Below are 25,253 nucleotides of genomic sequence, written 5' to 3'. Positions count from 1 at the left end.
TGTGTTCATTTATTCACTTTTTATTTTGTTCCTTCTGTGCTCTGGGCCTCATTCTGTCTGCTGGAGTTTTAATAATACAGCCCAAATCCTCTGGCTTGTGACGACGGTAAGAGCTGGTGAAGGGACAGATACTACACAAATAAATTCCAGGAAGATTAAAGTTGGGTGGGGCACATCGTAACACCTCCCAGTTGCTATGAGAGGCATCGACTGTTATTCAACAGAAGAAGAAATGGAGGTCCGTGGGGCCCAATTTCTTGGTAAGGCCCAGCTAATTTGGGATACACAGAGTTTAACACTGAATTTGATTGACTCCAGAGCCCAAATCCTTTCTTTTGTTCAAAGCTGCCTCCCGGTTAATATGAGCCCCCCCAGTGAGCCCCTCTGCAGGCAGAGCAGGCAGGCAGCCTCTAGAAATGAGTCAGCCGTCCCATATAAGGTACCCGAGTCAACCCTGTGCTACTCAAGACTTCCAGACAGCACTGAGCTGAAATGCCACGGTAGGAATGTGTGCTCCGGAGACTCCGATGGGAGCAGCGGTGTGGGACTGAAGTAGAAGGAAAAATAGGGGAGTTAGGGTTGTCCCCCAGCCCTGAGCACACAGTGGTCCTTCTGGAGGAGGTGTGGCCGTGACTGTTGAGCTGCAGGGCTGAGTCCTAAGAAGCCTGGGGTGTCTGTAGTAGAGAGCCAACGCTGCGGGTGTCTGATGGCGGGACAGTCCCTTGGTGATGGAGCTCGCTGAAAACAACATGGAGCTACAAGGTGATGCGGCCCCAGCCTGGCCTGGAGAGCTGCTGCCTTTGTGTCTGACAGTGAGCCCAAGAGGCCTGACCACTGTAGGTATCTGTCATGTGACCTCGCTGCAGGCTTTTCTGAGGAGTTACCCAAGATGAGAGGCCTCTCTAAACTACAGCCTGATGATCGTACATGAAAGCCGAGTACATTCTGCCAGGAGGGCATGAAGGCCTGGAGCTGTCCCTGTGACCCGTATGCTCTTCCAACACGTGTCTGGGTCACTGTCAGGTCCCGAGTCAGCAGACTGGAGCCGTCCCCATGACCCATATGTTCTCCCAACACACGTGTCTGGGTCACTGTCAGGTCCCGAGTCAGCAGACTGTCTGTCTCCCAGAGAGGCTCAAGGTGTATTTGCTGCAGTATCAGTGAGCCAGGATAAATGGGCTCGTGTGGTCCTGCTAAGTTCATATGCAATAAAATGCAAGACTCGCTGTATCTCTGGGTATCTACTGGGAGGAATTGGTTGTTGGTTTGACTGATTTCTTTTAACCTTGTATTTACTTTGTAATGAAAATGAAGAAACTCTAAAGTCCACCATTGTATGAAGGAATTTAATTGTTAACTCTAATCCATGCAAAACCAAGTTTATGAAGCCAACCCAGACACACTTTGGTTTCTTTTTAAGTAATTCTGGACTAAAGACCTTGGTAAATAGTACCATGTGTGGATTGTGTGTGGTATTTATTTTCATTACACATTTAAGTTGTTTTAAAATAATTAGGAAAGCAAAATTGGATTGACTGAGTAATAAGTACAATTTACCAAAAAGGTCCTCTTAGAATTTGTAGCAATTACTTTGGGAGTCTTAAGATAAAGCATGATCTTGAGCCAGGCTATGGAGGTGCATGCCTTTAATCCCAGCACTTGTGAGGCAGAGGCAGGCAGTTCTCTTGAGTTTGAGACCAGCCTGGTCTACAGTAAGAGTTCCAGAGCAGCCAGGACTTACACAGAGAAACCCTGTTTCAAAACATAAAGCGAAACAAAACAAAGAAAATAAACAAGCAAACAAGAATATGATCTTGAAGGGTTGCTCCTCTCTCGTATCCCCTGGCATCTCTGAAGGAACCTATCATGTTCCTCACTCCCTGAGGTTCCGCCCAGCTGTGGGCCATGCCTGAGGATATGTTCTCAGAGACATTGATGGTGAAGGATACCCTCAGGTGCTGGCTGTCCAAACACTGCTTCAGCCACTGCCTTGAGAAGTCCATCGTTAAGGGATATCCTAGATCCTCCAATCAAATGCTAACCACCTTGTAAGTGATTGCTTGACGACCTTACAATGGGTGGTTCACATAGGAATCCCCAGATTGTAATGCAAAGGCCATTTTGTCATCCATTAGCGATGGAGGGTGCAATGCCTACCTAGGAGCTCTTATTTCGTCCCGTGGAAATGGAAACTGAGGTGGGGGAAGTTGAATATTTTAACGGGATCCTTCCCACTGCAATGTAGCTGTAATTTATTGAAGACCAAGTACATGAAAACCTGGTGAAGAAAGATTGGGAATTTGGATGCCTTTTCACACTTCACACTGTGCCATTTTGAAACAGGGAATTGCAAACAGTTTTGCAAACATCGCAGGAATCCAGTCAGTTCCTAAAGTGAGAAGTAGAAGCATTCGCCTCACTTAACCAGACCTCCTGAATGCATGTACTTCCCTGGTGCTGTGGTAGTTTGGGGGCCAAGCATGCGTGGTTTCTTTCCCCCCAGTTCAGCACCCCATTTGTAACCACTAAGACTTTCAGTCCTATATATGTGATATATATATCATCCGTGATTCTTCCAAGGTACTCAACCCATCCTTAAATTTCCCCAATGCATTCAATCTATACTTCACATGGGGGAGAAATTTAAATGTGTTGTATCAGAGGACTTTCCAATTAGCACAAGACTGCTTAAAGTTTCAGTTATTTCCTTGAATTAACTGCCTCTTTTTCCTGGATTGATAGCACTTGATAACGTGTGATAGGTTCTGGGATTCGGATTAGGAACTTTAAAAAAGTTTATTAAAATGTGGATTTAACAATAAGTTCCAGCATGTAGGGGAGGTTTCTTCTTGTAATCATTTTTAAAATCTCTAGATTATTTATTTTATTTCATTTTATATACATGAGTATTTGTCCTATATGTACACATGTGCACCCCATATATGCCCGGTGCCAGTGAAGGCCAGAAGAGGGCATCAGATCCTCTGGAACTGGAGTTACAGATGGTTTTAAGCCACTCTGTGGATGCTGGGAATCAAACCTATGTTTGATTCTCAATTAGGAACATTAATTGAGATTCTTCAAGGGAAATTCTTTTTCTGTCCTTAGTAGCCCTGGAAAGACTCGTTAAGCATTCTTTCCTCCATCCTCTCCCAAACTCTGACTTTGCTGAGCCCAAGTGCTCAGGGAATGAGGTCTGGAGATGCCTTTAAGTTTGTTCTTTAGCCCACCTTTTCCCCAATCTCGGTGTGGAAACAGAGATTGCTCCATGCATGAAGGATTCAGATGGCTGCATGCATGGTGGCCAGGCACAAAGCTTGCCTTTTCTCCAGGTGGAAGGGTCCATTCTTAAGATGTTAGCAGTCGAACGTAAGGGCAGCATTGACCTTGGGCACTGGATCACTGACTTAGGAGATGGGCTGAGATCAACTTCCAATGAGCTTCTTGTCAACCAGGGCCTACTTTCCCCTGTGTGACATTCTTCACGGTGGAAGACCTTTCTCCTTTCTTGACTGAACCCTTTTTTGGCAGCAGGCTCTCTGCAGCTCTCTGCCTGGGGTTGCCCCGTGCATTATGAACTGTGCTAGTAAGGGCCCTGCATGCAGAGGGCTAGGAAGGAAAAGGGCAAAACAGGCCTCAAGGCAACCAGAGCCCATGACTTCTCGCCTTTCATTATGTGTGTCTACTGAGCTGTCCTGTTTCCACTTCTAATGGATCCTTCCATGGCAAGTTGACCTTTTGGCTGAATAGGTCAAACTCCTACTGAGTGTTAATCCCCAGCCTTCCTCACTTTCTCCCTGGGGGCGTGGAGCACCAGTTCAGAACATGACTGGGCAGGTGAGATATATTTTTGAAAGACGATTTTTTGTTATTGTTGTTGCTGCTGTTGCTACACAGAATCAATTCTTAGAGATCACCATGTATGTTTATAACAGGGTCCAGAGTACAAGATTTTGGCTGACATTCTTGAGGGGCAAAGCTAATTTTCTTGAGTCTGTGTTTGAAACTGGTTTCCCTGAATGCCCTCTTCCTTCTGATGAGAGCTAGGCCGAGTGCCTCATCCTCACAGCTTCTTATACTTGTGGATTTCTGAAACCTAAGACCAGGATTTCCTAGGCTGATTTCTTTGGAAAAGAATGTTTTCCCCTGTACTTGTCTGCCTTTAAAAAGCCCTAACACTCTGGGTGCTGCCTTTTTAGCCTGCATAAAATGTGAGAGAGGGCGCTTTGGAAGGATAATTTTGTACTGGGACTTGTCTTCGGCAACAGATTTTCTCGTATTTGTTTACTGAGCCCCAATACTAGTCTCCATTTCCTAGTTAGGGGTTTTCAGCATCCAGTGGGCACTTAGCAGATGGTGGCTAGAGTTTAAAGTTGAATTATATAGTGTGCTTGCTTTCTTTGAGTAGTTTGTGTATGCCATTCAAATGATCCATCTCTCTCTTGTGAGATAGTGGCAATCTCCACAGGCAATGGAAAGTAGACTCCATTTATTTAGTAATGTCCTGCTTATGGGTGGTTTTATTAATTTAGTACTCTTTCAATTTTGAAAGTAGTCACTTAACTAAATAAACCAATAAATGAAGTATATCAGCAGGTGGGATAGGAAAAAAAAAACCTAGTATCTACCTTGACACCGTTGTGTGGGAGCTACCAAATGAGCTTGGAAAGTGTAACCTTTTAGAAGAGAAGTTACTCTTCTTTTTTATGTTCATAAAGCATTGAGGTCATGCCTTTTAGTTCCTCTTGTCATTAATGATACACTGCACACTCAGTGACATTAACGCAGAAAAAACAAAATAACTGTTTCCATTGTCCCAGTGATAGAAGCTTACCTTTTCTTAGAATGCCGAGTACCAAAGGAGATATACAGAAGCCCATATTTAACATCTATCCAGTTACCCATAGTGCCAGAGTTAAAGCAGGGCTCCTACCAGAGACGTAATGGGCTCCTGTTTAACATATTTATGTGGGTTGTAAAATTAGGAGCTGTCATTACAGCCCCACATCACCTGCATAAGTGCAAAACAGATAAATCAAGAGAAGTTCCAGTGTCATAAAAACGCCATTGAGTAGAATAGCATGTAACCACTTACAGGATACTGGAATATTATGCTAGTGCGTGCGGGATGCATGCTGAGGGTTCCGGAGGATTTGGAGAACAAAGAACAACTGCCTGGGTCAGAGTCAAGGATGCGAGACCTGATGAAGATCTCCATTTGTAGAGCGACCTGAGTCCTGGTGAAGGAGACGCGGGAAAAGAAAGGCCAGTGGAATCCAGGCTTGCAATACTCCCTGTGTGTTATTCAAGACAACTGTTTCTGGGCTTCTAGAAGCATCTGAGTTGCCATCTGTTGTTGCTAGTGCTTGCCATGTGGGCCTTCTAGTAAATAAAGGCTTCCTTACATTCCCTGGGAAGCAGGAGGGCTCTCTGAAGGCACTGGCTGGAACGCTTTTAGTCTCACCTTATTGAGTTATTCCTAGAATAGTTTATGTGCTCTAAAGCCCAGCATTAATCCTTCCTTAAATGGCATGCAGTTATTTATTTTGAGCCTTGTAATCAAAAATCTCCCCCAAATTCTGAACTATTAATAAACTCCAAATCATAATTACTGCCTCAAAAAGGGAGTGGACATTTTAGAAGTTTTTCAGCTCTCCTCTTCTCCCTCCTAAAAACCACCCATCCCCATAATCTTAAAAAAAAAAAGAGGCTGCAGATTTTATTCATGTGGGATCATTCACACCAAGCTACCATAATGTGCAATTAACACTCTAGCAACTGAAAACAGTATTCAGCAAGACAGCTGCATTATCAAAAATGCCAAAGGAGTTTTGAAGGGAGTAATGTGCGTGTTAGAATAGAAAATTAATCAGAAGCACATGCACACACATACACAGCAGTGCTACTTAAACGTATTTAAATATGAAAAAGTAAAATCCTATGTCTGCACCTATGATAAAGATTTATCTCAGCCGAGAAATGAGGTTCTTCCCATTTGAAAATGATTAGTTATATGTTTTACCTCTGAAGGAAACAGGGAGCTGGCTCTGGGGTTTCCAGCTGGAATATTCTTTAATAATCATCACTCTTCAATTTATATTTTATAAATTTCCCCATTGAGAAAATATCGCTTTCTTTTTTTCTCTTGTGGCAGTAGTGGCACGTGGCTTTCATGTTACTTTCAATATGCCTTTTGGATAGTTCCTCTATGTAATTAGAGTAGGCTTCCTGTGTCTACACGGCACAACAGTCATGGGCATTGGTGTTGCTGCCCCACTCAGCTTTTGGTAGAAGTGATTGGTGTGGTCACCAAAATGAAGTGGCGTTCCTCCAGCACCATTCTGCAGAACTGTCTGTCTACCAGCTGAAAGAGGGTTAGCTGTAAGAAAGCAAGGGCGTTTGACTTTGTTTTCATTTCGTACCTGGGTGTGAAGAAGCAGGCAGACATGGAGAACCTTTCTTGTCTGAAATGTAGAAAATCTCTGAACGTATCCTTTCCTAAGTCTCTGCAAAGTAAACATGTCTTTATGATCCTTGGGAACCTGGAAGAAAAAATAAACACCCATAGCACAGCAAGCCGGCATTGCACACTTAAGATCCTGGAAAGAATGGACCCACAATTCCAGGTTCTATCCGGGCTGTGTCTGAAGTGCGCTTTCATTATGAGGTCTCCTTGAGTGGCAGGTGCCAGCAAGCTGAATCTTGGGAAGGAGAACAGTGATGTTTGACATCTCCAAACCAGAGACAGCCGCTGATGGCGATACATGCTGACTAGGGTCCATCTGAACCGTGCTGGCTTGTAGAATAGTCACAAGAGTCCTCAGAGACATGAAAGTCACCCTTCTTGACACATCACACCAGTGTATGTGCCCCTTACCTGATTCCTTCTCAATTGTGATAACTTTAACATTAGAAAATACTAGATGCATCCTGTTTGGGATTCAAGAGTTTATCTTGCTCTGGCGTGGGGTGGAGGGTAGGGCTATTGCTATCAGTATTTAAAAACAGCAATGTCATAATGTATAGAAAAACTGTATCCATTTGTTCTGAAGAAATACAAAAATGTGTGTATTTTTGCCTCAGTATAAGATAAAATATCTAAAAGGTAAAATTTTAAGTCTGGGATGCTATGGGGTTTTGTTTGTTTGAAGTTTGTAGATACTTATATCCAGCCCAAACTTACACTTAGGTTCAAACAACCCAGAACCCAAACTGACAGTGGCTAGTGTTTCCTCCAGAAATCATTAGTGTTTAACAGGGTGGTAATGCAAATGGAGAGAGATTAGGCTGAAAGTTTGAAATCAGAGCTCCAACTTAATTATTTTTCTTCTTCTCTCTCTCTCTTTCTCTTTTCTTTCAAGTTATAGGTGCCCAGCGAAGGCGAAGCCCCAGCGCACTGGCCATCGAAGTATTTGAAGCACACCTGGGAAGCCACATTTTGCAGGTACCTCTCAAAAGAGAGAGAATCTTACCAAGAGAATCTCGTATTTGTTATCTTCTAACACATGTCTTTAATTTCTGATATGTATTTGATTGTCGTTATTTTATTTTGGGACGCACAAATTCTTAAGAATTTGTTCTTTTTCTTTTCCTTTTTAGAAAGCCATTCCTTGAGAGAGAATTAATGAGAAAGGGAGGGCAAGTATTATCTGTGGTGTAATCACTGAGGTGATTGCACTTAGTTGATGCACAGTGTGTAGTAGCGGGCTGTTCCCAGAGTGATCACGTGTGTGCTGTGTTTGTGAGTGCTCATGCGTGTGCTGTGTCCTCTGAGCTACATATCGCTTTGCAAAGAGCAGAGTTGTGCCTTGAAAGTACTGTGGCATTTCCGTGTGTGTGTGTGTGTGTGTGTCGCCAAACTTCAGTTCATCGCTTGAGTTTGTATTTGTTAACTGCTTTCAGTCCTAATGTTTGCCTCTTCAAATTAGAAAACTGCTTCCGTGTGAATTTTTCAGCCTCTGTTTAAGTAAAGGGCTCTGATAATAATTGGTTTTGCTGGCGCATTTCATGGCAAACAATGGGAGAGGTGCGAGGATGCGGCTGTGGTTCTTTAACGCAGAGAAGATGCAGCCCCGGCTCAGCATCTGATTTATCAATCTTCCAATAATCTCTGGTCTCCACTGTCCGAGCTAATCTTTAGACGATGTTGCTATGCTTTCTAGATACTTACCCTTTCAGAGCCAAGCAAAGGAATAGCCAGAAGATAGCCCCAAGTAGCACTGGATCTAGAAAGTTATCCCCTAAATTTTATATATTAAGAATCCGCTCCTAGTCTCTTCTTGAGAAAAATCGGGGGCCATCACAGTTAATTCTCCAGACACTTCACGGGTAGCTCGGGCATCCTGGCCACATGCGTTCAAGGAAGTACTCATGGTCCCCACCTAGATCTGACAAGTCTACTGGGTCAAGTCAAGAAATGTGTTCTTCTCATAGGCCTCCTGTAAGAATTTTGTTGTGTGAAAAACCATAGCTCATAACTGAAAATGTAAGGCCCTGCAGCATCGTGCCTTAATTTTGCTTATGCTGTTTCTGATTTTCATTAATGACTGTTGTTATCCCAGAAGGGTGTTTCTTGATCCACCACGAAGAGTGCTGCATACACAATATTTAGAGTTTATCTGTACAGTGACTCCAGGTTCATTTTAACGATGCAAAAAGGATCAGATTTCTCCTTAGACCTCGTTTTTATCGTTTCTTTCCCACACACACGTTGTTCAGGATTGGGATCTCTGTTACACATTCTATACAGAATGAAACAAATATATTACTGTATTCACAGGACTGTGGCTAATTAGATTCTGCTATGTTCAGTCCCACACTTAGTCAGTGGGAGAGTAGTTCAGACAGTAAGCCAAGACTATTGCTTTCCAAGTTCAAAGTCCTCTGCGGGGGTGTAATTTAGAAGTTGGGAGAATTTAAAACTAATAGAAAATATAAGAGTTCAGATTGTGATTTGGTGTAAACACATCATATAAGGTGAGTACCCCAAATATCTGCTCAACACCATGCTTTATTTAGAGAATAGGGCCTTTACAGGGAGACTGTTCGGTTCTCAGTATTTTTGATTGGTTTATATTGTCCTTAGACACCACACTGTAAGGGAAGCCTGTATAGCTGAATATCACTCAGAAAGAATCATGTTACATGAAGAACAGTGAAGAACCCAGAGAAATTGTTTGGAGAAGACATATCTTAGAGGGAACAGTACTGCCCACTGCCCTTTCTGTATATTGGAAGAACTCATTAAAGCAATACTATCCTGATACTGTCCTCAGAGTATAGTGGGGGGCGGGGGGGGGAAATGAGTGCAGATTAAAGAAAAAAGGCCACTCTTTTACCATAAAGGTCTCAGGTACACCTGACCATGTTTGAATTATTTGGAGCTGTTGGCTTTAAGGGAATGTATAGGTGGCTTGGTTAATATGCTTTCAAGAAAGCGAGATACTCAAGCATAGGTGAATTATAAGATCTTGAAATTGCCGTAGAAATTAGAACCTATGTGATCTGATTTTAGCCCAGTGATATTGGAGTGGAAGATTACCATAATTCTCTGTGTAGAATCTTATACTACTAGATATAGGGTAGGCATAGCAAGAAGAGCCCTTGCCGAGCTCTCTCTCATTATCTGCCCAGCTAGCAGGGAAATCCTTTCATCCCCAGACTGCTGTCAGTATCACAGTCAACAAAGAATCAGTGTTGCAAAAGCTTTAAGATGACTTCATTCATTTTGTTTTGAAAAGATCTCTGATAGACCCATGGATTGGTGGAGTCTGGAGAGAAGTTCCTCTTTTCTTTCTGGCCCTTCCATCCCTTGCAAAAGTTGACAGACGCTCCATCCTTCAGATTATAGGTCTGATCTCTGACTTTATGGTTTATAGTAATTTGCCATCTCACCAGAGTTTCAAACATTGAATAGAAACAGATGGGGCTGCTGTTTGCATCAGCTAACATTCATTCAAAGGAAGAAAATAAATAAATGACGCTTCATAAAATGAAAAACGTTAAAATGGTTGAGGATAGTGAGAATCTGAACTAACCTGGTTGTAATTTGTCCATAAGACATCAAAGATGGGATCTCAAAGTTGTTGATAAATGAGTAGTTTATTAGGTAGAGACAACAGAATAATATTCCAATCAAAGGCAACATAAGAGGCAAAGACATGCAGGCAAATAATCTTCGGTTTCATTTGAAGGACTTCCGTAGTGTTTGATATGATGGTCAGTTCACATGAGCAGGAAGGGCATGGGTGGTGAAGGTGGAGAAATCATACAAAGGACATGTTACAGGCCCACTGAGCTGACTTAGGAGGTGCAAGTCCCATTCCCCAAGTAGTGGTGATGCTGTAGAGAAGGTTTCCATGCAAGAAGGAACAAGGACAGGTTTGGATTAATCAAAACACAGCATGTGGCAGGTTTGAGAAGCTGATATTAAAACAGCCCAAGATGAAAAATGAAGATGTCTCTGAGGAACAGCCCCATGGATGGACAGGAGAACATAGAACTGGGCAGTCATTTGTACGTGGGCATGAAGGACAGATGAACAGAACAGGGATAATAAAACAGAGACCCTGTGGGTGAAGGTAACCTTATCCAATGATCCCCCTTTTTAGAGATTTTGAAAGATATATTCTCTCACAAATCAGAGTTGATACCAGGTAAGAAGTTGAATTTCTAAGCATGATCTTCGTTTAAAGCACTATGGAGGCTGGGGTTGAAAAGGGGACTGGGAATTCCAAGTTACTAGAGTACTGATGGCTGATATACAATCAAGGAGTGGGTTGAAGACCTATAGAAGTGGTCAGAGGAAGAAGAGAGTAAGGAAAAGCATCCCTGGTACATGTGGTCAGTCAGCTACTGGGAAAGATGACAAAGAAGGAGAGAAACAGGATTTGATTTTGCTAAAGAAAGGAATTCTAATAGCCCCAAGGTAGATGAGGACAAGCCTATGGGAGGTAAGATAAACACTCAGTGGTTTTGTCCATGGAAACTATTGCATAGAAGGATTAGGCTCAGATGAAAAGTCTAACCAGGTCCAGGAGGAAGGATGAGAATCTAGATGGTTATGGTAGAATAGAAAGACAGCCAAGAAAGGGGTGTCAAGGCAAAATAGTTTTGTATGTGATGAAAACGTGTTTATATGTTAAGGTTCAAGGATCAAGCACTTTTTAAGTATTGGAAACTAACTCTGTTGCTGTCCTTTTGTGCAACAAATATCCCATATTCATACCATCTACTTTCTTTATTATCCATATATCATCCAAACATCAGGTGAATATTTCATCTTTTATTTATTCTATTTTCTGGCATTGGATATTTTGACTGTAACTAAAAATTTCTAGTGCAAATACCAACTGTTGTGTGGACAAATGTGTACTCCTGTGTGTGTGTGTGTGTGTGTGTGTGTGTGTGTGTGTGTGTGTGTGTGTGTGTTTCCATTATAAAAGTGTAGTTCAGGTGGGTAATAGCATAGATGTTTTGAAATTTTGCTAAGTCTCATCTATTATGCTAACTCCTCTCCTTATGTCATCAAGTGCTCATTATATACATACATATATATATGCATATAATATATATTGTGTATATGTATATAATATGACTCTCATATGAGAGTCATGATTATGAGAATTTTTAGAGTGAGGAAGGTAAGGCATAGAAAAGTTAAATCACTCAAGCCCATATCTGCTTAGGAACCAGAGTTGAATCTGGATCCAGGATGCTGCCACAATGTTAAGCTAGTACCCAGAAATCAATAAAGGCAGTCTGAAACACAATGGTAATAAAATGGGAGAATCAAGGTATTTATAGCTAAAGTGAACATTATAGGAAACTGATCAAACTCTGGGGGTGATGACGTAAAGGAGAGTTCATTTCAAAATACCAGTGTGGGGAACAGAAAACGCCTGTGACTTCACCATGTGCCAAGTCTCTGTGGTACCTGTGCTCATTGCTGTCTCATTGAAATACAGACCAAGTACCTCTTGGGGTTTAGAGATGAAGAAAGGCATCTTCATTTTTTGATGCTGTCAAGGAAATAAGTGTTTTGAATATATATATCAATATTATATTAATATTTAATATTAATATAGTTAATAATATTAATTATTGATAACACTATTTCCTTTGGGAGGCTTTTTGTTTTGTTTTTCAAGACAAGGTTTCTCTGTAGCTTTGGGGCCTGTCCTGGAACTAGCTCTTGTAGACCAGACTAGACCTGAACTCACAGAGACCTGCCTGCCTCTGCCTCCCAAGTGCTGGATTAAAGGCATGTGCCACCACTGCCTGGCTATAACAATTGTTCTTGTATAATATAATAATATATCATATTATATAATATTAATATAGTCCCACTGCATGTTCTTTCAGGAAAAATACTTTGTGAACTTTCTTAAAATTTGATCAGATCAGTGCGTTCTGTAATGGGAAATATTCTAAACTTTGTGATGATTTTGTCCTTGTAAAACTATCTTGCTCGTTAGCTCTGTCTCTCTCTTTCTCTCTCTGTCTCTCTCTTGCTTGCTCGCTCTGTCTGTCTGTCTCTCTCTCTCTGTCTCCACTCTCTCAGCGTGTCAGATTGTTCTGTCTAATGTTTCAGTACTGGCACATGCAGGAAAGATTTAGGTCCAGTGTTAGGTGGTGTGTCCCTCCCAGGCCGCTGTGCACAGAGCAGCCTTACCACTGAGTGCCGCCACTGAAGTAGACCCAGGGAACCTATGAAGCATCATCCACAGGGCAGTTGCAGGCTCATGGGTGTCAGTCCTGCAAGTGTGAGTCTATGACATTGGCCTATGGGGCCGCAGTGAAGATGTGCAGTGTCTTTGGCTTTTGTGAGGTTGGCGAGGAATGGGAAAGCAAGTGGAAGATAAAGACTGCACATTTTATGGCAGGGCAGGTGAGAATCCCAGAGCTTTGGGAGGTCATTACTAAACACATGCATGTGACCAACCAGGAATTCAGCTCCTGCTTTTCAAATTCTCTTTGTGCATATTTTCTTACTCTTATGTTCTGCTTCCCATAAGGAAGTACAGACAGGGTCTGTTGAGGCGGCAAATCAGCTCATCAGGTAAAGGTGCTAGCTACTCATGGCTTCTAATCTGAGTTCCATCCTCAGAACCCATGTAGAGATGGAAGGAGAGAAAGGCTTTTATAGAGTATCCTCTGACCTTCTCACATGTGCCACAGCGTGCGCATGCGCACACACACACACACACACACACACACACACACACACACACACACTCACACACGCTCACAATGATAATGAAGAAGAACTTTTTAAATTACAAGTGCTATTTTTTTTTACTCTCCCAGTGTAGGGACCAGGCTGAATATTTATATTTCACTTTGTCAAGATTAGCACAACACAAGATACCAAATATCATATTTGCAAGTCATAAAATTAACCACTGGAATAGCTTTCCCTCAGGTGCCAGAATTATGAATGGAATGTTTTAATTATCTGGATACCCTTAGCAGAGGGCTTGCTTTTTCCACTCTGTAAATAATGTTCATATAATTGTTACATAAAGTAGTGATATTGCTTTTTATGTTTCATTTTAATAGTGTTATATTCACCTAAAAATATTCAGACAATCAAATCAAACCCAGCACCTGGAAAAGTAGGCTACTCCTGCTTCAAGTAAGTGAAAGATCTGTGCGTTTGGCAGAGTTTGTCATGGAACAGGTCTAGAATAAACAAATTCAGGATTTATATTCCTGTTATTTGTCATGCTCTGGAGTTTAGATGATAGAATACACAGAATCATGATTAGTTGGTCCATCATAAAGAATTGTTAGACAAATGAGAACATAAGGTTTTCTGCTGGAATTTTTTTAAAGTGGTACATGTAATAAGGAAAAGAATAATATATATAATATATATTATGTATATACATACACACATATATACAAATATTTCTTTGTCATAATCTGAGTACTTTTAGTCACAGTACTATTTTACCCTCAGATCAGCTAGTCCCGGCGGAAAAGCTAAGGATTCTGGTAGAAATATCATGGACCCATAGATAGACACTTGCGGCAATATTGGGATGGACAGAGGATGACCACGTTGCTGTGGTTGAACTCTCTTTCAATCTCATTCATTTCAGCAAGGAAAATTCAAAAATCTACTAATATAACTTAAAAATCTGAGCAAGAGGTTGCTAAATGGCCGAGTCAATAAGTGTCGCCACCCAAGCAGGTGGTCCTGAGTGTGATCCCCAGGACTCATGAATAACTGGGTGTGGGGATGCCTAACTGTAACCCTAGGTTCTTGGCTGCCTAACCATCCTGGCATAATGGCCTGTACTAGATTCAAGGAGAGACTTTGCCTCAAACAATAAGGAAGAGTTTGATTGAGGAAGATACCCAATTTGGGCCACTGGCCTCCACAAGCAAGGGCATACCCATATACTTCAGACAAACCCAAAGTGGGTCTGGATAAAGAATCCGATCAAATATCTAAGCAAAAGGAAGTGATTAAACCCATAATGTATCAACAGCTAAGACAAATACACAAATTATGATTGTATTCAATGCCGCCTGGCTTACTCAGCGTTCCTACTTCCTCTGGTAGTGATGTTTCAAGGGAACTTGATGAGAGTGACATCGAGTTTACGGTCTCACTGACGAGGTAGAATGCCATCTCTGTTTTACTGGAACCTCTAAGCCTGAAACAAAGCTCTGTTAGGAAACTGCCTTCTCAGTCCTGATTGTTCCTTGTGCAGTGGTGTCTTGCTGGACGTAAGTGCTAAAACGAAATGACTTCTCACAAGAGACATTCTGGGTTGATTCCTTTAGTTGCGATAGAGTTGAGTTGAGAGAGGTGAATGACCCCATAGTCTTGGCGTGATCTGGAATGGTAAGAAAATTGAAAACTAAATATAGAAAAAGAGAAAGTTAGTGAATATATTTGCATATGCAAATTAGCTTAATTGATACTGCTTGCCTCTACAGGGATTTTTCATTACAAACTGGAGTGCTACATTGTTCAGCTCATATTGAGTAATTTAGTAACTAATGAGACCAGTTTGCACTAATTTGCATATGATAAATGAGCTTAATTGCAGTAAATAACTTGGAGGCATAATTACTTAATTTTCCTGTGTTGCACGGCTTTTAAGTTCACGTATGAACAACTCAAGATAATTTTGCATATTTAAATTAGTTGCTTTTAAATTTTCTTGAACAAAAAAAAAAAGAACACACCTTATCAATTGAGCCATAAAACAATCGAAAGTAAGGGTCGCAGTACTTTTATTTTCAAAGAAGATGAAGAAGAAACAGAAATTTCCAACCTCTGCTGTTTACCTCTCCCATATCTTTACCTCAAGTAAGATGTCAGTTTGGCATTTTAGAAAACGTTATTAATAGTATAAGTTAATTTGCAGCTTCTCTTAGTGACTGGCCTGGGTTCCTGGATTTGGGTGAGTTAAAAATTTTGAAATAGGGCTTATGAAAGAGGGGGGACCTGTTTGTTACCTAATCTGACAAATTCATACCAAGGTGGTGGGAGTGGCTCTCCCCCCTGCATGGTGCAGCTCCCCTGCTCTGTCAGCCTCAGAGCCCTGGGCCTCCCTCTGCCTGGCCTTTGTGGCTCTCTCCGAAGAGGGATGTCGGTAGACTTGCCACGCCTCTGCGTTATCTGGAAAACAAATACTGTATTTTATCGAACTCTCCAGTCTCAGAACTGAAGAACTGAAGCCCTTAGAGTTGTTAGCAAACCGTTGTTTCATAATTAGTACAGGGCCTTAAACTGTTGTTTTGGGCTCAGAAAAATTATTGTTCAAACGAACAGACCAAGTGAAAGTGCTATTCGTGATTTTGAGAGGATGTATAGTTGCAAAAGTTACAAACCTGTCATTTTGAGAGGCCTGCTTTAATTCGTTATTTATTAAAGCAATAATGACACTGAAGCTGTTTGCTTTGTGTGATCTGGAAGGAGTTAACTCGTGAAGCCTGGCTCTGAACTTTCCCGTGCCACAGAGTCAGAGCAAGCACAGAGGGGGTCAGAGTCAGGAGCGGGCCGGAGTAAGTACACTCATGGAGTGTATTTGAAGTCTGAGTCCTTTCTATGCGGTTCTCAGAGAGCCAGTGGTTAGCAGCAGAATGGATGCATGGATCTTACCCAGTATAGCCAGCGCCCAGGCCTGGTCTCACATCCCCAACTCAGTTCCCATCAGTCCCTTTGAAGCACGGGAGAGGATAAACACACTCAGTTAATGTGGATTTCCTCATCCAGCCAACTTGAACTCACATCCCAGCACACTCATTTTTTTCCCGTGTGGAGCTGGGTGCAGTCTCGCCCTCAGTGCGCCTCCATTTCCTCACCGTGAAAATGGCGGGAGCAGGCATAGGCATCTTTTCTACCTGTGCTGTAAAATTTGATAAACATCTCTTGGTATTTTTGTCTCTATGTTGGATAATCTAGGATGATCTCTGTTTTTATGAAATATGGTAATTCCTATCAAGAGTATTTCCAACATAGAAATATGAGAATATTATCAATAAAATCCTTGGGGAAAGGATAATCTTTCATCCAATACAACGAAATTGTTTACATTGTTAGTATTGGCATTGGTTAGTACATGTCACTTCAGAGAAAAACATGGAAAATTTTACCTCACATGATAGCCCTTCCCTTGACAGCCAAGCAAGCTGTCAGGACAGTCTGTCTGTCGAGAGGCAACTGGTAGAAACAGAGATTCCAGAATCAAATTGGCCTTTGGGATAAATGTGATTTGTTGCTATTCCTAGATTCTAATATTTCAATTGCTTAGAAAATGAGAACGACCCCCCAGTCAGAATTCTAGAAGAGCTAGTAGGGAGATCTAGTCACCCCTTGCTGTAAGTTATGTTAGCATGACATTGAGTCTTCAGGTATTGTCCCCATGTGTACCGCACAGCGTTTATCAACTGTCAAGTCAGAAAGTATCCATGTATGCCAGAATCGGACGGAGACTCCTTCAGAGGCATTTGGGGCTATGCATACACATCATTTGGGCTTGATGTACCTTGCTGCCTTTGATTTGCAGAGTAATCATTTGCCATAATTCACTGAGAAATACTGTGAGACGTGTGGCAGAGGGTAGGGCTGGAGCTAACGTGCTGTGGAGAGAAGTTCGAGTTATGTGTCCAGTTGACTGAACCTCAAAAACGGGTCGTGGTTGTCCCAAATCTAACTGTGTCAGGTGCCCCTGATCTAGGGAAATGCGACAACAGATAAGAAAGCAGGAAGTTCAGGTCAGCACAGTTTCTGAACACTAAAAAGTATCTGGTAGAAGGATATACAGCGATAGAAAAATGAGTCATAGTTTTACCTCTTAGCTTTGAGTGTAGACTCACGCTAAGAAACGTGGCAAAGACAGTTCCTTTTGGGGTGCACCTGGGTGGTGTTTCTGTTGTTTATCACATGAAGTTGGCAAGGTGCATCAGGTACTCACCCATCAGTTTCTGGAATCCCAAATGGAGAGGCTAACACCTCTGCTTTGCAGAATGCTACCAGAGCTCTGTGGGGTGGATACACAGGATGCCTGCTTTAGATGAGATACCGTATGCAGTATGAGCACACAGGATCTGATCGGGAAATGATGGGGAATCTGATCAGCCAGCCTGGGTCACGCATTCCATGCCCTTCACACACACCTTTGAAGGTTTGGTGTTCCCGTGAGTCCTCCGGGAATAGTTGAGAGTTGTGGCTTCACTCTGACACCCGTGTTCTCTTAGCACAGTCACACACGGTAGAGATTAGAACATTGGGAAAAGGAACGACATTGACACCGGGATGGGCAGGTCCTGATGGAGCGCTTGGGGGAGGCTGCTGTCTGTGAGATACGGAGTATCGTTCACTCTTATCAAGACACTGGGGAGTGAGTTCATTACCTGGAGATTAAAGTGCGATAGAAAGACAAATATGCAATCAGTTTAAAAATGAACAGATGCCTTAGAAAAGCAGGTATTGGGCTGTAATATAAATATGAATAATTCTGTCACTTTTTGTACATCTGTGGTGGTACATGTAGGTTCTGCCAATCTGGGCCACAGGACAGTGCCCTGCTTGGATTGGCACAGACATGGCATCTGGTTTCTTTACCATTTATTATTTATTGGATATGTGTGCATGTATACAAGCATGTCGTAGCACACGTGAGAAGGTCAAAGGACAGCTTGTGGGAGTTGATTCTGTCCAGCTAACACGTGTGCACAGAGCTCAGGCTGTTAGGCACTGTGGCCAGCGCTTTTACCCGCAGAACCATCTCACCAGCCTCACGTTCTTTTATAAAAAAAAAAGTATTTTATTCATTTTTTATAAATTACCTACATTTACATAATGTATTCTGATTGTGTGTATTAGCTGGGAATGTTCTGAAGCAGAGTGACCCGGCTCTCTTCCATTATCTAGGAACTCAGAGCCCAGTCACAATAGCCAGACTGTTTTCCCAACACAATTTCCCAAACTTCAAATACCTTTTGGACTCATTTAAGTGTGAGAAAGGACTGGGAGTTGGGGAAAGGGAACAGTTGTGGGCATTGTGCCTCAAATTAAGTTGATAGATACCTGTGAACATTCTGGAACAGAGTTATTCAGGAAGAGACACTCAGAAAAAGTGGTCTAGAAGATTCCATCAAAATTATTTTTAAGATATTAAAATCTGTAGATACAGTAAGAGCTAAATGGAACATATAATTGAACAGTTGCACTATAATTTCACATCTGTAGTTTACATAAATAGCATTTTAGAGATGAAAAGATTACTATAGGAAAATTTTTCAAAGTGTGTGTGTATGTGTGTGCTTGTGTTTGTATTTATGTTCGAATGTCTTTCTAACTATATAAGTGGGAAGAGGGGAATGCCAAAGTCTTTCAAGATACAGGTAAGCAAAGAGAAGAACATTTAAACCAAGTTATTGATTTCCTATAAACACCAAAATGGAGCTGCAATCCTTGCCTCTTGAAATAGTTGTGAGAGGTGTTCCGGTTTTAAGACTGGGGCTCCCCGTGGCCCTTCATGTCAGACACCTTTACAAATGGTCTTTTAATTCTGACCTGGGTAGACTTGACCCATCAGCAAGCACAGAAAACCAGGTCCTTTGGGCACAGACATGGACAAAGGCACAGTGGGGGTGATGCTGGAGAGCCCCTGTCACACCCCAAGCAGCAGGTGTGAATGTGGGCTGGCCCAGGAGCTAGGCTCACCCAGCCTCCAGCTCTTTGTATGATTGTCAGTTGACTTCTTATGAATATCACCTACCAGACACTTGCTAGTTTAGGATCTGATGGTATATGTTTGCCAGCTAAGGAACCCAAGGGATGATACTATTTTGCAGCAATGCAGTAACATCCTGTCTAAGAAATTTTGTACCATTCCATCTACCTGTGTTGAAAAAAATATATTTAGGCTTCGGGGAAGTTATAAGCAGTTGTTTTCAACTGTGTAAGTAGTGGTCAGATCCCCACCCAATAGAACCCCGTGTGAGTCTCAGGAGGCCAGCCAGCTGCAGCAGGGATTGTCGGATCACGGGAGCTCTTTCCCTCACTGCTGAAGACACAGAGAAATGCCCATGAACCCCTAGGCCCTCGGGAAAAGGTCCTTGAAATAACCCCCTCCCAAGCTTCACAGCTACAATGACAGGACGATTTTGTGGAATTCATCTGGTGGAGCGATTAGACCAAGGGTAGAATTGGCCTAAAAATCAGAACATTCTGTCTGTAAAAAACTTTGTAAGTGGGAAGCCTGTGAGTTCTACATAAATACAAAAGCAAATGATAATATCAATGACGATTTTAATTGCATCTTTAATCCATAAGGATAGTTCAATGACATTTTAAATTATACTTTTAGAATTGTAGTCACACAGGAGATAAAACTCGGTAACTATTTAATAATGCATAGTGAGATCAACTGTGTCCTCTCCTGAGATCCCATTTAGGAGGGCTGAATACATAAGCCCAGTCCATGATTTAGACAGTATTTAATCTTCACAAGTCATTGTTGGGTCTCCCTAAATATTAAGCCCCCAATCTGACTCTTTAATCAGTACTTATTATCTCTACAGAATGACTTAGTTTCACTGGAGTCCCAACTAGACTATCTAATTTAAAACAAAACAAAAACTGGTAATTGGATTGTCTTAGATCAAACTATTGTCAATACTGGAGGTCCACTGATTACCATTGGTAATTAATCGATAAACATTTAGTTGGCCCTTACTCTGAGACTAAAGTATAAATATGGTATTGGGGTGGGGGATGCGGTACAGTGATATTAAGGTCCTACAGCTGTCGGTAGCTGCCACCGTTGGGATTCGAACCTTGATGGAGAAGTGGAAGTGTGGCAGAGAATAGAACTATGGGGGGACATCTCAGGCATTAGATTATTTTATGGTAGAAGCTTTTCAAGTGACAGACTTTAAGCTGTGGGTCGAATGGAAGCTGGAGGACATCCACTTTTGTTTAATAAAGAAATATTTGCCCTGAGCGGACAACAGCATTTCAAAGCTTGTCATTTTGTTCCAAGGAAAGGATTTGAGGAAAATGACATGGCTCGGCCCTGTTTGCTGACCGTTTTGTCGTCTCCTGCTGAGACTTGCCATTTCCATAGCCAGTGGGCTGCACTGAATCAGACAGAAGCAATAGATCATTAACAGAAATGGATACTTGGGGCAGCCTGCAGAGACAAAGCACGGGAAAGTCATCTGGGGCCACATCAAGCAAACCGCATCTAATAGATTCTGAAGTCACTATGTTTGGGGGTTAGCCTGATTTTCAGAGAAACTTAGGGAGTTTTCAGAACCGTGGAATAATACCTTCCCCACCAAATACACAAACTTCATGACTACCATGAAAATGGGAGACTCATATCCATTTCTGTGTGCTTTTTCTCATATTGAAAACAACTGCTTAAAACCCATTTAGTTTTTAAAATGCTTGTTTAATTTCCTCCTTACACTTCCATTAACCTTAGATCTCTAAAACACATAGCACCAATCCATACCAGAGTGTTATATTATTTATTTCAATCAATATCTGAATTTTTACTTTGTATTTACATGATCCTTGGATTCTTGCAGATTATTGTAATGGGGAGGTACTGTTCTTCAGACTGGTTCTGGTTCTCCCCCTCCTCTTTTAAATGTGGACCAGTACAAATTCTGGTCACTGACATTATATAAGCACCCACAGACAGCTTACTGTACGAGGCTGACCAAATGAAGTACTGCTCGATATTCATATGCTATTATTTCTCCAGTTTATAATAAATTGATATATCTCAAGCTGAAGTTGAAGGGCAGAGGTGGAGACAAGACCTAAAATTCCAAGGATTGAATTTCAACTGTGTATAATTAAGTAAACAGCCTATGATTTTGCTACTCCTATGGTGAAAGACTCCTTTGTTTAGTTATACGTGGCTATATCCATGTGTATGGCAGAGGGGAGAATCCAAAATGGCTCCATACATGTCTTCAGCCTCTAGCTCCATTATAAGCATTTTGAAGATAGGAATCATGTCTTGATCATCCTTGTGTCTTATTATGTTGTGCGTCTAGTTGACATTCATATTTTGAGGGTTCTTTGGAATTTGTCTAGACACTCTATGTGACTTGAGATGGATCAATGATCTTGTCTTGAGTACTGGTGTCAAGAAGTTAGAAATGCTGAATGATCTCAGGGTGTATCCTAGTCAAGTGAGGGAGATACATACATGCTGGGCCCTGGTAGGGTCAGTGTCAATGCCCCTGAGCCCCCATGTGCCAAAGTGAGGTTGTCCTTCTCAGCCTGGAGGTCATTCTTTAAAAGCCAATCCCATCACCATGTCATTTTCTCTTTAATTTTCTGATTACTTACATTCTATCTGGTCCTAATTATGAAAACCTTTAATTGCTTTATCACAGTTGGTGATTAACTGTGCCCAAGTCAAACCTCTTTGAAAGAGAGAATAGCTCCTTCAGAGGGCTTCATGTGAGAATCCAGAGGGAAAGGATGAAATAGAGGACCGGGGGTCTTGCGGCTTGCAGGAGAATGGCAATACCTTCCACATGTAGGGCTGGCTTCGGCGTTCAGAGGCACAGGGCTCCACAGAAGCAGAGCTCATCTTTCCCTGTTCATCTTCTAGCACGTTATAATTTACTGCATTATTTACATTAATCATTCTGCCAAAAGAGACTGTTTGAAACAAGTACCTCCCAGCTGTTCTCTAATGTATAAAAATTTTAAAATACACTTTAAGATCAGCATGATGCTCCTGAAGGGGAGTATGGGTGGGTTTGCCTTCTTGTTTCTCACATGTGTAAAAAGGCAGTGATTGAAACTGTCATTGTTTCCTAAATGGCAAAGTTTAAAATGCCAGCTATACCCGATTTCTTACTAAATATCTTGGCAGTGTGGGCGTCGTATGCAGATTTGAGAAGCAATTCCTATTGGGGAAGTTGGTTATGTTCCATTTTTAAATGTGTAAGGCATAAAAAAGGATAGACCAGAGACTTTTGTATTTTAATTCCCTATCTCTAAACTGGATAGGTTGTGAGATTTTGTTTTTGAGATCAAATTAGTTGAATTTGAAGTAAGCACGCGGCGGTATTTTAGCCTTTCTTTGGTGGCTTTTGAAGTCATGTCATTGTGCTGTCCTGATTTAAATCTCATCTCCATGTTGTGTTCTCAGAAATACCAGGTTTTGTATCACAGTGACATTTTTCACCCAGGAATCTAATTGATAGAGTTCATATCGATCAAACAAAACTCATTTCCACACTCCTTCCTCCCCTCAAGGCATGAGGCCCACACTGGGAATCCGAGTGGAGAGGTTTCTGTCTGTGGGCGAGGAGGCGGCATGATCTAGGGGAGAGAGGAGGGTCCTTGCTTGGGGAAAGCTGGCACAGGCGGGCGGGGAGGCAGGAGGACACGTCATTGTTAATTTATTGTCAAGTCAGCTTCCCTCCCTTGAGAAAGGCTTTGGCATTTTTAATCTTTGATGATTCACACTTGCCAAGCATTTTTTTTTCTCTTGTTCTGTTTCTCCCAATTGGAAGAAAACAACCATCCGGGGACTCTTTTGCAAAGGAACAAGTGAAGAGAGCCGATATCTGGAGTATGACCTTCCCCTGCCTTTTGGGGTATAAGTGCTTGTGACAGACACTATTTCAAGACAATAGTGGAAATGCCTGGAAACAGAGAAACCTACACCAAATCATCTGCCCTGACATACCTTCTTTTCAGGCTAATTTCCCTGTCAGAGACTTGAAACATTTAAAAACTAGATTTCCCATAACCCTTTCAGACACACTGCCCTCTGTTTCAGAGAATGCCCCAGTGATTAAGAACAGAAGAAATAAATTCTTTCTTGATGGACTTCAGTGCCTGCAACTGGCAAGTCAGGTGTGCCCCCCCGAGTGCTGTGGTATAAGGCAGGCAAACAGTCTCTGGTTGACTGTTTTTTCTAACACACGGGAGTCTTGGCAGTGCCAGTGAACATGGAGGGTGGCAGCGGGCGATCCAGCAGAGAAGCAATCAGGTCTAGCAGAACACTCGGCTGCGGGGCCAGGAAGGCGAAGTTGACATCCAGATGCCAGTACTTCGGAGGCCTTATCTATAGAGTCGCACATATGGGTACTACATCTGCTCGGGTTATGCCACCAGTCAGTGTTTTAAACTGGCACAGCTACCATGGCGTGACTAGACACCAGCATGGCTCTATGTCTGGGTCTTCTCTCGCTAAGACAGCTGTCAAAAGCAGGATGTTAGCCTTCCTTATGAAAACTCATTTTCAGAGGAGCAAGCCAGGTACTTCAAAGACCCACAGTGGCTTATTTCTAAATGTCCACTTTAGGAAGGAGTGCGTGCGTGCGTGCGTGTGTGTGTGCCAAGATTGTGAATATTGGCATATAAATGATCTAAAGGTGCACAGGGTAAACTTCTTGATACCTAATGCTGGCATCAAAAGCCGTCTGCCAGATTTAATATGACGACTCTCCTCTCACTGTAGACAGGAAGTGACTGGAACACATAGACTAGCCTTTGCCATTCTGACAGGAGTTTCCTTATCTCTTCATAATGGTTCCAGGAGCAAGCAGGGTGATCCCACATAAACGATTCATATTTTTTTATCTCTTTCTCTCCCCAAGAATCCTTTAAAAGGAGAGAAGAGTAAGTTTATATGTTGGTATTATCTCAAGTTAACATCTTGAACCCCCCTGACCAGTGAGCAAACGTATGTGTTGGTGTCTGGTTTCTGTGCCTCTTTCAATTTCAACTGCATGTTTGTGTGATCCTCTATCTTTATTAAAATCACCAGTTCCTGATAGATGCCAGGCTAGGTGTAGGAGAAAAGAGAGATTTGTTATATTTGTTTTTCTCTGTGGTTGGGAATCATTTGCCAACTTTGGGAGGCTTTTGTTAGAACGCTATGTTTCTTCTATTTCTGTATTATATTAACAACATTTAGGTTATAAAGATATCTATTAAGGGCCTGCAGGATGTGTTAGCAGGTAAAGTTGCCTAGGCCTGGCCAAACGTAAGGACTTCAGACCTCATGCCTGAATAGCTGTTCTCACTGCTGTCGTCTTCACAACACTTCGTCCTGTGCCTCATCTTAGACTGCACAGTAGCAGCCTCACAAACAGAATGACGGGCAGAGTAGCTGCAAAAGGTGTGTGGATGGAATAAAAAGGCAGACACGTCCCTTTTAGACATGGAAGAAGCTAAGTCATGAGTGCTTGAAAGTCAGTGAGAAGGCATCATTAAATCATTCATGATGTGCAGGTGTTGGTCATTTGGAACCCTTAGCGCAAACATCTTCTATCACAACTACCTTGTTTAAGGAATTCTACACTTCTGTTCCTCTAAGGTATTTTTAGTAGTTGACAATGTCATTTATCTTGGGATCCTTTTAAAGTTGGCTTCACTGCAGGGAAACAAGAAATTGCCATGGAAATATAACTGGGGTAAGCACACTGGCCTTCCTAAGCACACACAGAGCATGTATGTTAGGAGTAAAGACAGCATCCTATGCCCCGTGCCTAGGCTAACACAACTGGGGTCATGCACACTGGCCTTCCTAAGCACACACGGAACATGTATGTTAGGAGTAAAGGCAGCATCTTATGCCCTGTGCCAAGGCTAAGTTAAAAAACCAGATACCTCCACCCTTGGTGTCAGCAACGTCTTGTACAAAAAGGAGCCCCAGAAGTCCTTCCCCCTCAAGGGCTGAATCTAGAAGGGGCTGTCACTTGGGGTTGAAATCCCCATCTTAATCTTACAGAGC

General features: G+C 42.1%; 1 protein-coding gene across 8 annotated transcripts in view; it reads left to right on the top strand.

The window, feature by feature from the left end:
• The window catches only part of Npas3 (neuronal PAS domain protein 3), an 801,863-nt gene that overhangs the window by 375,519 nt on the left and 401,091 nt on the right, over positions 1 to 25,253 (top strand). For 4 of the 8 annotated variants that reach the window (XM_075947916.1, XM_075947915.1, XM_075947913.1 and 1 more), the window contains one exon: positions 7,368 to 7,444. In XM_075947916.1, coding sequence (XP_075804031.1) covers positions 7,368 to 7,444 — 77 coding nt within the window. Of the gene's footprint in view, positions 1 to 7,361; positions 7,445 to 25,253 lie in introns of all 8 variants that reach the window. The other 4 variants (XM_075947914.1, XM_075947920.1, XM_075947919.1 and 1 more) reach the window with 1 other exon arrangement.

This window comes from Microtus pennsylvanicus, chromosome 14, assembly GCF_037038515.1.
Source record: "Microtus pennsylvanicus isolate mMicPen1 chromosome 14, mMicPen1.hap1, whole genome shotgun sequence".
In the NCBI taxonomy this organism is placed as follows: Eukaryota; Metazoa; Chordata; class Mammalia; order Rodentia; family Cricetidae; genus Microtus; species Microtus pennsylvanicus.
The sequence above is the reverse complement of the archived record's forward strand: the minus strand, read 5'-3'. Positions and strand labels throughout refer to the sequence as shown.